Below are 13,907 nucleotides of genomic sequence, written 5' to 3' on the forward strand. Positions count from 1 at the left end.
TAGGTTGTAATACAGTACCCTCGAACACATAGAATACAGCCATGTACATTTCCTAAGAAAACTCTGTGGCTATTTTAGGTACAGTTATCAGGTTCAAGAAATTTAACATTTATATAGTGCTTATAGTTCATATTGCAATTTTTTTGGTATGTACCAATAATATCCTTTTCTCCTCCCTTATTTGATCCAGTCCAGGATAACATATTATAGTTGTCATTGTCTCAATTGCTTTTTTTTTTTAATTTGGAAACAAGTATCTCAGTTTCTCCCATATCATTAAGTGGGATTAATCGCATTCATGATGTTTTGGTATACCCTCACCACCATCCATTACTGTTACTTTCCCTTCACCCCAAACAGAAACTCTACACACATTTTGCATTAACTCGCCTTTGCCTCTGCTTCAGGCAACTTTTTGTGTTCTGTAAGCTTGTATATGTTCTCTGATACCTTTTTCCTTCGTTACCATGGAGCTTAAATTTAACATCCTAAATCTATAACTATCTTCTTTGCTTACATACCAACCTATCAACCTAACTTTATTTTTTTTAAAGATTTATTTATTTACACCCCCCCCACCCTTTATTTTTGTGCTTGCTGCCTGCTTTCTGTGTCCATTCACTGTGTGTTCTTCTGAGTTTGCTTGTCTTCTCTTTAGGCAGCACTGGGAACCGATCCTGGACCTTCCAGAGTGGGGGAGAGGTGCTTAATCTCTTGCACCACCTCAGCTCCCTGGTATACTGTGTCTCTTATTGTCTCTCCTCTGTGTCTCTTTTTGTTGCATCATCTTGCTGTGCCAGCTCTCTGCGCTGGCCAGCAGTCAGTGCACCCCAACTTGCCTTCACCAGGATGCCCTATAAACTGAACCTGGACCTCCTGTATGGTAGACGGGAGCCCAATCACTTGAGCCACATTGCTTCCCGAACTTTTTTTAGATATATTTATTTTATTTCCCCCTCCTCCCCCCGCCCCAGTTGTCTGTTTTCTGTGACTGTTTGTTGTGTGTTCTTCTTTGTTCGCTTCTGTTGTTGTCAGCGGCATGGGAATCTGTGTCTTGTTTTGTTGCATCATCTTGTTGTGTCAGCTCTCTGTGTGTGTGGCACCATTCCTGGGCAGGCTGAACTTTCTTTCGCTCTGGGCGGCTCTCCTTGCGGGATGCACTCCTTGCGCGATGCACTCCTTGTGCATGGGGCTCCCCTGTGTGGGGGCATGGGCCAGCTCCACACGGGTTCAAGGAGGGCCGGGGTTTAATAGTATACACAAGCTCTGTGCCTTTTCCCCTGTGCTCTCCCTTCTTTTTATAGTTATTGTCACAGATTACTTATTTATATGTTGTGAGTCCAAAACTACTGATTTGTTGTTACATTTTATGGTTTTACCTTTTAGATCCTGTAGGAAATAAAGAGTGGAGTTTCAAACCAAGAATCAAATAATACTAGCATTTATATTTACCCATGTCCTTTCCGTTACTAGAGATCTTTATTTTTAAATGAGGCTTTGTGTGTTGTCTGTTGACCTTTCTTTTCAACCTGAAGTGCTGTCTTATACAGCCAGTCTACTGGTAATGAACACCTTAAAGTATTTATCTGGGGCTATTTTAATTTCTCCCTCTGTGTGTGTGTGTGTGTGTGTTTAATTAAAATTTTTTTTATTTCTAAGTTTTCCATTTTGAAATAAGATTTAGCAAAAGTCCCAGAAATAGTACAAAGAATTCCATTACATCCTTCACCTAGCTTCCTCAAATATTAACATTTTATAAAACCTCAATACAATGATGAAAACCAGTTAGCATTACTAAACTATGGATATTACTCAGATTTCTCCAATTGCCCACATAATGTCCTTTTTTCCTGGCCTAGGGTTCCATTCACGATCTCATATTGTGCTTAATGATCATGTCTCCTTGGTTTCTTTTAACTGGTCACAGTTTCTCATTTTTTCATAACAGTGACACTTGAAGAATACTAATTATTGTGTTCTTCAGTTTGGGTTTGTCTTATATTTTCTCATTAAATCCAGATTATGTTTTGTCAAGGATTCCACAGAATTAATGTTGTGACCTTCTCAGTACGTCATATCAGGAGGGTACATGATGCCAGTGTATCTTAGTAATGGTAATGTTAAATTAGATCACTAGGTAAAGGTGGTGTCTGCCAGGTTTCTGCAGTGAAAAGTTGTGATTTTTTTCTTTTGATTTCAACCCCTCCCCCCATTTTCTTTTTAATTAGAGAAGTTGTATGTTCACAGAACTATCATGAAAAAAAATACAGAATTCCTATAAACCCTGCTTCTTGCACAGTTTCTTAGTTTTCTAAATGTTTTTGTAAAGGAGGAGTGGATTTTTTTTTTTTTAAGATTTATTTATTTATCCTCCTCTTCCCCCCATTCTACTCTCTGTCCATTTGCTGTGTGTTCTTCTGTGTCTGCTTGTATTCTCATTAGGTGACTCTGGGAACCACTCCTGGGACCTACCAGAGTGCGAGAGAGGCGATTATTTTCTTGTGCCACCTCAGCTCCCTGTTCTGCTGTGTCTTCTTGTTTTCTCTCCTCTGTCTCTTGTTGTGTCATCTTGCTACGTCCGCTCTCTACGTTGGCCCGCACTCCTGCGTGGGGCGGCATTCCCACATGGGCTGGCTCTCCATGTGAGCCAGCTCACTGCGTGGGCCAGCTCACTGCGTGGGCCACCTTGCCTTCACCAGGATGCCCTGGACATTGAACCCTGAACCTCCTATATGGTAGATGGGAGCCCAATTGATTGAGCCTCATCTATTTCCTGGGTTGGATTTTGTTAAATGTCTTCTGTATCAGTTGAGAAGATCATGTTACTTTCCCTTCATAATGTTAATGTGAAGTATTATATTATAGATTTCTTTATGTTGTGAATCACCCTTGCATACCTGCAATAAATCCTACTTGGTCATGGTGTGTAATTCTTTTAGTATGCTTTTGGATTTGGTTTGTTGGTATTTTGTTGAGGATTTTTGCATAAATATCCATTAGAGATACTGGTCTTTTAATTTCTTTTCTGTGGTTTCTTCGTCTGGCTTTGGTATTAGGGTGATGTTGGTGTCATAGAATGAGTTAGGAAGTGTTCTTTCCTTTTCAGTTGTTTGGGAGAATGTGAGCAGGATTGGTGTTAATTCTTCTTGGAATGTTTGGTAAAATTCACCTGTGAAGCCATCTGGGCCTGGGGTTTTTCTTAGTTAGGATGTTTTTGATGACTGATTCAATCTATTTTCTTGTTATTGGTTTATTGAGCTCTTCTATCTAAATTTTTTTTTTACTCAGTGTAGGTAGTTGGTGTGTTTCTGAAAATTTGTCCATTTTATCTAGGTTGACATATATAGTTCTTTTTATTTCTGTGGTGTTGGTTGTAATTCACCCCATAATTTCTGATTCTCTTTATTTGCAGCCTCTTTTTTCTGCTTGTCAGTATAGGTAAAGCTTTGTCTATTTTCTAAGAACCAACTTTTAGTTACATTGATTCTCTCTCTTTTTTTTATTCCCTGTTTCCGTTCTAATCTTATTGTCTTCTGCCTGCTTTGTTTAGTTTGCTTTTCTTTTTCTTCATCCTCTATTTCTGCACATAGGACTCTGATGTGAGAGCTGTTTTTTCAGTGTAAGCATTAAGAACTATAAATTTCCCTCCTGATACTGATAACTGCCTTTGTTGCATCCCATAAGTTTTGCTATTTATGTTTTTACTTTTATTTGCTCCACAATAGTTCCTCATTTCTCTTGTGATTTCTTCTTCCTCTTCCTACCCTTTCCTCCCCCTTCTCCTCCTCCTCCTTCTCTTTCTTCTTCTTCGGCTGTTGGAGAAGCGTTCTGTATATGAATCTTAGGTCCAGTTGGTTTATAGTATAAATCAAATTTTCTCTTTCCTTTTTGATCTTTTGTTTAGATGTTCTATCCATATGAAAGTGGTATATTGAAGTCTTCTGCTGTTAATGTTGAACCATCTATTTCTCCTTGAAAATCTGTCAATATTTGCTTCATACATTTGGTACTCTGCCATTTGGTACATATATATTTACAATTATGTCTTCTTATTGAATTAACCCCTTTCTCGTGATATAATTACCCTCTTTGAACCTCTTAATAAAGGAATGATACATACTAATAACATTTTATCTGATGATGATATTGCCACCCCAACTCTCTGTTGGTTCCTGTTTGCATGTTGTATTTTTTCCATCCTATCATTTTTATCCAGTGTCTGAATTTAAGGCAAGTCTCTTACACAGAACAGCATATAGTTCAATCTTATTTTTTTTTATCCATTCTGCCAAACTGCCTTGTGACTGCAGAGTTTAATCCATTTACATTTAAAGTAACTATTGAAAAGGCAGGACTACTGCCATTTTGCTCTTCAATCTTTGTAAGTCGTATCCCTTTTTTCCCCTCAATTCTTCCCTTAATGCTACATTGATATTTATTTGATTTTGGGGGTATTTTACCATTTTGAGTTCCTTTTCATTTCTTTATGCATTTTTCATATTCCTTAGTGTTACCGTGCAGTTAAAATTTAACATTATAAATAAATTAATTTGATACCTTCTTAACTTCAGTAACCTACACACTCACACTGTTCCTATACCCCTCCATCTCCTACCCTTTTTTTCCTTGTTACAGATTATGTCTTTGTACATTGTATGTCCAAAACCATAATTTATCATTTTTTGTTTTCATTTTTAAAAAAGATTTATTTTTAAAATTTATTTCTCTCCCCTTTCCTGCCCCCTCCTCCCCAATTGTCCACTGTCTCTGTCCATTCGCTGTGTGTTATGTTTGCATTTTGAACTTGTAAGAAGTAAAAACTGGAGTTACATACTGTGGTTGTTTGGGATTCATTTATGAATTCTATAAAGAGAAACATGTTTTTAACTAATTTATTCCTCTGGGTGTGATACTTTTTGATTGCATTAAATGTCAGTTGAGGAGCCTTTGATTAGATTATTTGATAAGATCACTTGAGGGCTTTTGATTGGTCTGCGTCAGTAAAGTGTAACTCAGGTTGGGTCTCTGTACCTTGCTGGGTCTGATCTAAATGGAAACAGAGAAAGACTGACAGAGAGAGACACAGGAAGAGAGAGTTTTGCCATTTTTGATCCTGCCATGTGACAGAAAGGAGAGGCTTAAAGAGCTGAGGCTCTGGGGAGAGATGAGCTGTTTGCCTGCAAGCTTACAGCTGAACAGACAGACTGGTCTAGAAGGCCTGGAAACAAACCCTATGCCAGGAGAGGAGACTAAGCATGAGACTGGACCCATGGAGCAGCTTGAGAGAAAAGGGTTATAGCCTGGAGGGGAAGGCTGAAAGCCGAACAGACATTGAGCACCATCTTGCTTCAACACGTGGTAGCTGACTTTGGTGAGAAAGCACCCCTTACGTTGGCTTCAGTTGAACTTTTCATGGCCTTGGAACTGTAAGATTTCACCCCACATAAATCCCCTTTAAAAAGCCAGCACATTTTCTGGTACTTTGCACTGACAGCCCTTTGGCAAACTAATACACATACCAAAAAATAAAATAGTATTGGCATTTATGATATTTGATTGTTTCTCTCAGTCTGAACTCCCTTTAGCATTGTTGTGGGGAAGGTCTAGTGGTGACAGACTCTCAGCTTTTGTTTATCTGGGAATGTCTTAATTTCTTCCTTATTTTTTGAAAGATAGTCTTAGCAGCTATAAAGTTTTTGATTTTCACTTGTTTTCTTTCAGCACATTAAACATTTTGTCACACTACCTTCTTACCTGCATGTTTTCTTAAGTTTGTTGGGGCCCTTGTGCATAATACGCTGGTTTTCTTTTGCAGCTTTCAGAACTTTCTTTTTCTTGATATTTGGCAGTTTATTATGTCTGGTCTGGTTTTCTTTAAATTTATTGTGTTTGGGGTTCATTGGGCTTCTTGGATATGTATTCATATTTTTTGCTGAATTTGGAAAGTTTTCTGCCATTATTTCTTTGAATGTTCCCTGCCCTTTTCTCTCTCTTCTTTCCTTCCACCATAATGCATATATTGATATGGTGGTGGTGTCCTACAAGTCTCTTAGACTCACTTCATCCCCCCCCCCCAATTCTTTTTTCTGTTCTCAGCCTAGATACTTTAAAAATTTGCTCTCTAATGAGATTCGCATTTTGTTCATTGTTTTCCTCATTCTTTAATTCTTTCTCTGTATTTCCCTTTATCACCTTGAGCATATTGAGTATCATTTTTTTAAGTCTTTGCTCTTATGTATGGTCTTCTTTGTTGATGTTTTCTGGGTTTTTATCTTGTTTCGGATGGGCTATCATTTCCTGTTTGTCTTGAAATTTTTTATTTCACACTGTACATTTACTGTTTTAAAGTGTTAATTTATAATGATAGAGATTTCCTTAAGTGTAAAGCTAATAAAAAAGCAATGGAGAAACAAACACAAAAAAACCCACCTTTCACAGTCTTTGCTACTTGACTGTTGTCTGATGCTTTCCTTCATAGATGAGCCCTCCTGTCAAGAAAAAAATGAAGAGCGGATTAGTCTACCTCTGGGCCTGTGATTTGTCCAGGGCTTGCCGTCGTTTCTGGTCTTAGGAATTACCCTGTTTATAGGAATTCTAATGCCCTCTCTTAGTCTGTGTGAAATAAAATTTTCCCTCCACCCTGGTTCTCTTTTGTGTATTCTTTGTTCCAGTCTGCTTCAATTTAATTGTTTCTAATACTCCTTTAGCTGTGCACTAACTATGCTTCTGCCTGTAGGGCAGATTGTGGGGTAAGCTCTGGGAGGATGAACCAGAGATGAGTTTCTCTGGTCTGTGTTTTTAGACTGCTACTGGATAGATTTGCACTGACATATCGGCAACCCAATATGTGCCATAGGGGTTACTGTGTTCAACAGCACCAGGACCTACAGTGGGAGCGTAGGTTGGCTCCATACTGTCCAAGGAGACTGTAGGAGAGGGGCCAGCAAGGGTACCAGGACCATTTCCTGCCATTTTTTGAAGTTGCATTTTCTTGAGTTTTGTTTTTTTTTTCTTTCCCAGGTACTGCAGCCAATGAACTTTTTCCACAATTTTGAGGAAGATATCTCTGCCAGTTTTTCCTTTTTGTTCAGAGATTCTTTGGGGAGCTATATGATGTCGTATATCACCATCTTGTTTGAGCTGAAGCACTATGTTTTCTTCTAAGAATTGTACAGTTCCGTTTTATATTTAGGTCTTTGATCCATTTTGAGTTAATTTTTGCATACAGTGTCAGTTACAAGTCCAACCTCATTCTTTGCATGTAGTTATCTAGTTGTCACAGCTCTATTTGTTGTTGATGCTCTTCCCCTTTGAATGGTCTCGGCACCCTTGTTGGAATTCAGTGGTCCCTAGATATATGGGTTCATATCTGTGCTCCGGGTTTAATTTTTTTGGTCTGTATATCTGTCCTTATGCTAGTACCACACTGTTTTGATCAGTGTAGCTCTTTAGTAAGTTTTGCAGTCAGGAAGCTTGAGTATTCCAAATTTGTTCTTTTTTGAAGATTGTTTTGGCCACCCTTGGTACCTTGAATTTTCTGTATGAAAGGATCAGCTTGTCAGTTTCTGCAAAGAAGTCAACTAGAATTTTGATTGGGATTGAATTGAATCTAGATCAGTTTGGAGTGAATATTGTCAACTTAACAATAATAAGCATTCCATTCTGTGAAGGTGGAATTTATTTCCATTTATTTAGGTCTTCAGCTTCTTTCAATATCATTTTATTGTTTTCAGAGTAGAAGCTTTATGAATGTTTTATTACATTTGTTTTTTTTTTACAGTTTATTCTTTTTGTTGATCTTATAAATGGAATTGTTTTCTTAAAGTCATTTCTGTTCTTTGCTACGATATTGAAATGCCATTGATTTTTGTATATTTATCTTTTGATTCTCTCACCTTACTAAACTTCTTTTATAATGCTAGTGTGGGGGAGGCATTTTTGAGGGTTTTCTATATGTATGGTTATGTAATCTGTGATAGGGATAGTTTTCCCTTCTTTCTTTCCAATTTAGAGCCCTTTTATTTCCTTTTCTTGCCAGTTGTCCTGGCTAGAACTTCCTTCCAGAAGTGGTGAGAGCAGATATTCTTGTCTTTGCACTGGCCCTGGAGATAGCATTTGTTTTTACAAGCCACGTTAAAAAGTGAGATAAAAGGCTTTTTTTTTTTTTTTTTTTAACACGTACAATGTCTGGCTTAGTAGAAGATAGCTGGATTTTAGTTGAAGTATATGACGGAAAAAAAAAACTTAGCCTGGTTTGAAAAGGGAAGAGAATTAAATAGCCTTTTTGTAATTGTAGATTATTTTTTCTGATACTGTGATAAAACTCATAAGAGGTAGTTTCTTTTTTATTTTTCTTAAAGATTTATTTATTTCTTCCCACCCCTTCATTGTTTGTACTTGCTGTGTCTGTTCATTGTGTGCTCGTCTTTTTTTAAGAAGGCACTGGCAACCGAACCTGGGACCTCCCATGTGGCAGGTGGGAGCTCAGTTTCTTGAGGCACATACACTTTCCAGAGATAGTTTCTTAAAGGCTAAATGAAATGTGAAAGCAAGTCAATGAACTTATATTATTTTACATTAAAATTTTCATTTATCTGTCTTGCACTTTGAATGTATCTTTTATCCCTGCAGAATTTTGTAACATTATGCATTAATTATTGGGAAATAGTGGTTCATTGAGTTATGCAGATTGTTCAGATGTTGCTGTATCTCATTACACCATATTAAAAAATAACATTGTCTTTTAAAGCACTACTGGTAACAATAAAAGGTTTGGGAAGGACCCTGACAGATTCATATTAGATAATAAAATTTTCCAGACTTTTTGTTTGAAAGTTCAAATTTTATCACTCACAACAAATACTGTCAATTGTTTCTCTTGAAATGACAGTGTCACTTTATCCATCTTTGAGAAAATATCTACGAGGTTCTCATGGTCTGAATAATTAACAATTTGTTTGATAGTCATTATTTCAAACAAAAATGGTGTTCTATGAAAATAGGCTGTTACAACCCAATTCAGTGGTATGAGTTGGTGCAGCTGCAAGATCAAGAATGCATCAGGCAGAGAATAAGACATAAGGTTTATTGGGACTTACAAATAGGAGAGACTCTTTGATTATGGCCAGTCCAAGAGATGAGAAAATGAGGAGTAGTATAAGGGGTTTCAGAACAATGACATTCCATAGAATATGAGAACAGAGTTCCTGCTGGGGTCACGTGAAGCATACACGTGGGATGTGGTGTTATCTTCACTATGCTTGTTGGAAGGATGTTTACCAATGATGTTTATTGCTTTGGGAATATTATAGTTTACCACCTATACATTCTTTCCCACAGGGAGGGTTGTTAATCTTATGTCTAAGGAATGCAGGTGGCTAAGTGCTGAAGACCTAGAGGGGTGCCCTGGTTCTCTACAAGGCTCTTTAACTGGCAAGAGTACTCATGTTCTTCCTTGAGGCCACCATAGTACTTTGTTATGCAGCAGAAGTGGTCTTTAGGCATACTTCTCATTTTGTCAAATGGAATAATAAAAAGATGTGTACTCAAAAGATTAATATACCATAAAACTTACAATCTTTTTTGCTTTATTAAACATTCTTAAGTGAGAAAGATTTTATTTACTTTGGGTTTGTGGTTGTGAGGAAGGTGGTGACTGACTTCTAGTATTAGTTAATATACTACCTGACATGGTTTGTGTCAAAGTACCAGTTTTACCAACCATTGCTTTTGAACTGTTATTGCATCTGTCAGTGTAGTGAATAGAGCAAGAAAGTCTTATTCTTGGGAAAATAGCTTTGACCTCTTGGACTACACTTTGATTGTTCCCTTCAATAGAGGTTTACTGGATGAGGATGGAAAAATGATTGCAGATTAGCACTTTCCTCATCCAGAGTATTCTGCAATTTTGTTTAAGCAGTCATTGGTGTGAGAGATCTGACTACTGCCACTTAAGCCTGTGCTTTCTGCTGGGGAAAGGGTTGGTATTCCTAATTTTTGCCTCTCCTGGAATGTAGGGTATTCAGGGTAGATATCATCACAAAATATCTCTTATTTTAGTGGTAAAATGTGTGGGAAGATAGATACAAAGGTGTGTATAGTTATTTAATAAGTGAATAGATATGAAAAGTACGTAAGAAACAATGTATTGTTACTTTGCAGATAGAACCTATGATCATTTTTCCCTTTTTAAAGTTTTTTGTTCTTATTTTGGTTTCTTCCTATGATCTTTTAAATTACTTGAGATCTTGAAAACAATTAGCTTAAAGCAGAAATTGAAGCTTATTTTGTTACCTAACAACAAAAAAAGACATGCTTTTACTACTCCATGTAAACATTGTAACTTGAATGCTGAAAGCTTGGACTTTGGATTCATTCTTATCTACTCTTTTAAAATTAGGAAAGTGACCTGGGACCATATTCTTAATTTGTTTTAAATGGGACAATAACACCTCTCGTTATGTTTGTTTTGAGAGAAACAGTAAAAAAGAAATAATGTTTTTTTAAAATGCTAAAAATGGTGCCTATCATACAGTGCAGTGGCATTTCAGTCAGAGGTTGTAATCAGGGATTTGAATATTTTTGACTTAGGAGGTCTGGATGGAAACAGTCTTTATTTTGTTAATCAAATTGATCAGGTATAATGCATATTACTGGACCAAAGACATTCTCACTGCTACTAATGTAGATCTTGATTCTGTAACCATTAATATCAATTATATTTTCTTATTTTTTTGCTTATAGGATTCAGTGGTCCCAATTTAAAGGCTATTTTATTTTCAAACTGGAGAAAGTGATGGATGATTTCAGAACTTCAGCTCCTGAACCAAGAGGTCCTCCCAACCCTAATGTTGAATATATTCCTTTTGATGAAATGAAGGAAAGAATACTGAAAATTGTCACTGGATTTAATGGGTATGAACTTAATACTATTTTAAAGGTTTAAGTTTTAGCTGAATTATATATATTTTTCTCTTTAAGTTTTGATGTTTCTGATTGTTTTCATAATTGATCATATTATTCAAACATAAATTCTTTGTTTCTAGGGACATACATTGCTTATTTTTTTCCCTTCGAAAGTATTTAAAATACTTGATTTTCCTTGAACCATTGAATGGTGTCATTTGCATTTAAATTTTAAATGACAGTGGAAACATTGATCAGGAAATATTTTAGTGTATTTTTCCCCCTTTTTTATATTTAGTATTTTAAGTCTTTGTATTTTAAATGGAACCTGGGTATCATCAAGATTTGTTGACATTTCTTTGACTGTGAAAAATACCAAGTTATAAAACATTGCACTCAAAGGATATTCTGCACTAAAATAAAGCTGATCTTTAAAAAAACGTTGGTGAGTCTCATATCCTGTGTCATTTTACTTTCCTTTTAGGTCTTTGTTTTCTTACAGTTTCCTTTATTGAAGGGAAGCAGTATTTGTGAAATTGAATTGTTCAGTATTTAGTTTCACATTGTTTTGAGTGTGGGGTGACAATATCAAAAATGTAAAATTTTTATTTCCAAGTTAGGGGGTCTTGCTGTAAATCTTTGGCTTCAGATGTGGTACTGAAATACTTGGTAAAAATCATTGTTCTATGTTTGAATTTGTTCAAAATAAGAATGCTTCTGGAAATATTTATTATCAGTGCTGTTATGTTAGCTAGTGCTTAGATATTTATAGTGATTCATCTTTTCAATAAATTGTTTACCATTTAAAAATAAAATTAAGGTGAAACATGTCAAATTCTACCACTGCTTTGTGACTATCACTCTAATTTACTTGTGATTCTGAATTAGTATTAATGAATACTGTTTTCAGTTCTTTCAAATTAAATAAATCTAAACATTTGTCATTTCTTATCCTGTAAAATTGACCTACTTCAGAAAATAATTTGAGCAATTATTAAATGCCTAACCATACTTAAACATAACCGCTTTTAAAACATTTTCCAACTTTGAACATCTTGAACTCCTTATATATTTTTAATTTGATATTTTGGAATGGCAGTTTATGAATAGTTTTCCCGAATCAGTCAGAATTCAAGTCTTTTATCAGTGATAGTTAAGATTTTTCATTTTTTACATCTACCTTTTTTGTTTGCATTATTATATTTTATGCCAATCCCAGTATATTGAATATGAAATATGTCTGATTTTTTCAATTTTATTTTCATGTTTTGAATGTAGATTAATTGCTGCCTTTTTTCCTTTTAATATTAGAATGGTAGATAGAAGTAGCATTTTCATTTTTAACCAATTTAAGGGTTTGTCCTTTTTAGTACACCCTTTCCTCCATGTATATTAGGGATCTTTATTTTCTTACCCTTTGCTAATTTTATTGGTAACAAAAAATAATAAAATGAACAAATTAAAATGTTTTTAATTTGTAAAGGCTGTATATGAAATAATTCATAGTATTTTGCCAGGAAAAAGATTGTCCATTTTCTAACGTTAACTTAGTACACTCTAAGCTGAATTTGTGCTTTTGGTTGCTTGGTTTCCTGAATTGTAAGCTTCTGGAAGGCAGGGATAACTGTTCTTAGAACAGTGAATACCTGCGCATAGTAGGTTTTCAAATAATTATTGAATGAATGCATAAAGGGAATAAAAGTGCATTTTTTATTTGTATTTTAACAGGGTACAGAAGAATTACATGAGTTGAATATTAAATTAATTTTAAGTCATATTGTGTGTGTGTTTTTTAAAAAATTAATTTTGGACTTTAAAATTTTATAGGGGGGAGTGAGTATAGCTCAGTGGTTTGCCTGCCTGCTTCCCATGTATAAGGTCCTGGGTTCAATCCCTTACACCTGATTAAAAAAAATAATTATAGGAAAGGTGGATTTTAATTGTTCTTCAGACCTGAAGTTACAGTTTAGAAGGTAATAATACCAAAAATGAAAAGGAATGAAACAAAAACTAAAAACTTTAATGGAATCTCAATTAAAAGTTATTTATTGCTATTTTATGTCCTCTGCTTGGGATTAAAATCACCAAGAATATTTGGGTTTCCTCAAGCGAGAGCCATTTATGAAGATTCTCTTCCTGTATAAGGCTGCATGAACTTAATTTAGAAACTCCTAGTAGCTACTGTTTGTTCTTGTAGTGGTACCAAAAGGAATTTTCAGGGCTAAAGAGAATATAATTTATTTTCCTAGTTTAGAAAGATTTCATTTTATATCCTCTGAATTATTCAGAATTTAAAGAGTAATGAATATAAAATCAAATTAATCACTTAAGTCTTGCCATTGCTTAGACAATGTTCTTAACTTAGATCCAAGACCCCTCTGATAGATGCAGGATGTCTTACTTATTGTGAGTGGATAGTAGACTAAAACAAACATTATCTTTTATTTATGAGGAGGTCTGGAAAGTGCACAACTAGTTGATTCCTAAAACTCTTTCATCATTACATCATTTTCAAGGCAGATACAGTCAGTCACAGTTGAGGACTTTTATCATCTTTTGATATTATAGTCTTTCTGACTGCCCAGTTTCTTATAGGTTTTTTTTTTTGTTTTTTGTTTTGGTATAATCAACCAGATTTTGCTTAGTTCTGGAAATTTTTAGATTGCTTTACATGTGTGTACATACACATATACTAATTGAAGTTTCTGCACTGTAGGGGATGCCCTTTTATACTTTATTTTCCCTTTAAGGATATATATGGGATTTTTATACTCAAAAATCAGGTTTGTAGATAAAAAGCACAGTCCTTTTTAAAAATTTTGCATTTTATTTATAAGTAAGCTCTAGATTATGTAGGAACAAAGGGATAGGTCTTTAGCCTTTTGTTCCTTCCCTCTCCGACTCCCTTGACCCATTTTATTGCTTTCTGGACTTTCTGCTCCTCAGATGGCTAGGAAAGATAAGTGTTATGTGCTTCTGTTAATTATGTATGCTATTATTTG

At 35.3% G+C, this 13,907-nt stretch overlaps 1 protein-coding gene across 1 annotated transcript in view; it reads left to right on the top strand.

Moving 5' to 3' along the window:
• Positions 1–13,907, top strand: part of PPP4R2 (protein phosphatase 4 regulatory subunit 2) — an 87,501-nt gene that overhangs the window by 59,937 nt on the left and 13,657 nt on the right. The window contains exon 3 of the mRNA XM_004456216.5: positions 10,744–10,914. Within this exon, the coding sequence (XP_004456273.1) occupies positions 10,744–10,914 (171 nt within the window). The remainder of the gene's footprint in view (positions 1–10,743; positions 10,915–13,907) is intronic.

This window comes from Dasypus novemcinctus, chromosome 26 (genome assembly GCF_030445035.2).
Source record: "Dasypus novemcinctus isolate mDasNov1 chromosome 26, mDasNov1.1.hap2, whole genome shotgun sequence".
Taxonomy (NCBI): Eukaryota; Metazoa; Chordata; class Mammalia; order Cingulata; family Dasypodidae; genus Dasypus; species Dasypus novemcinctus.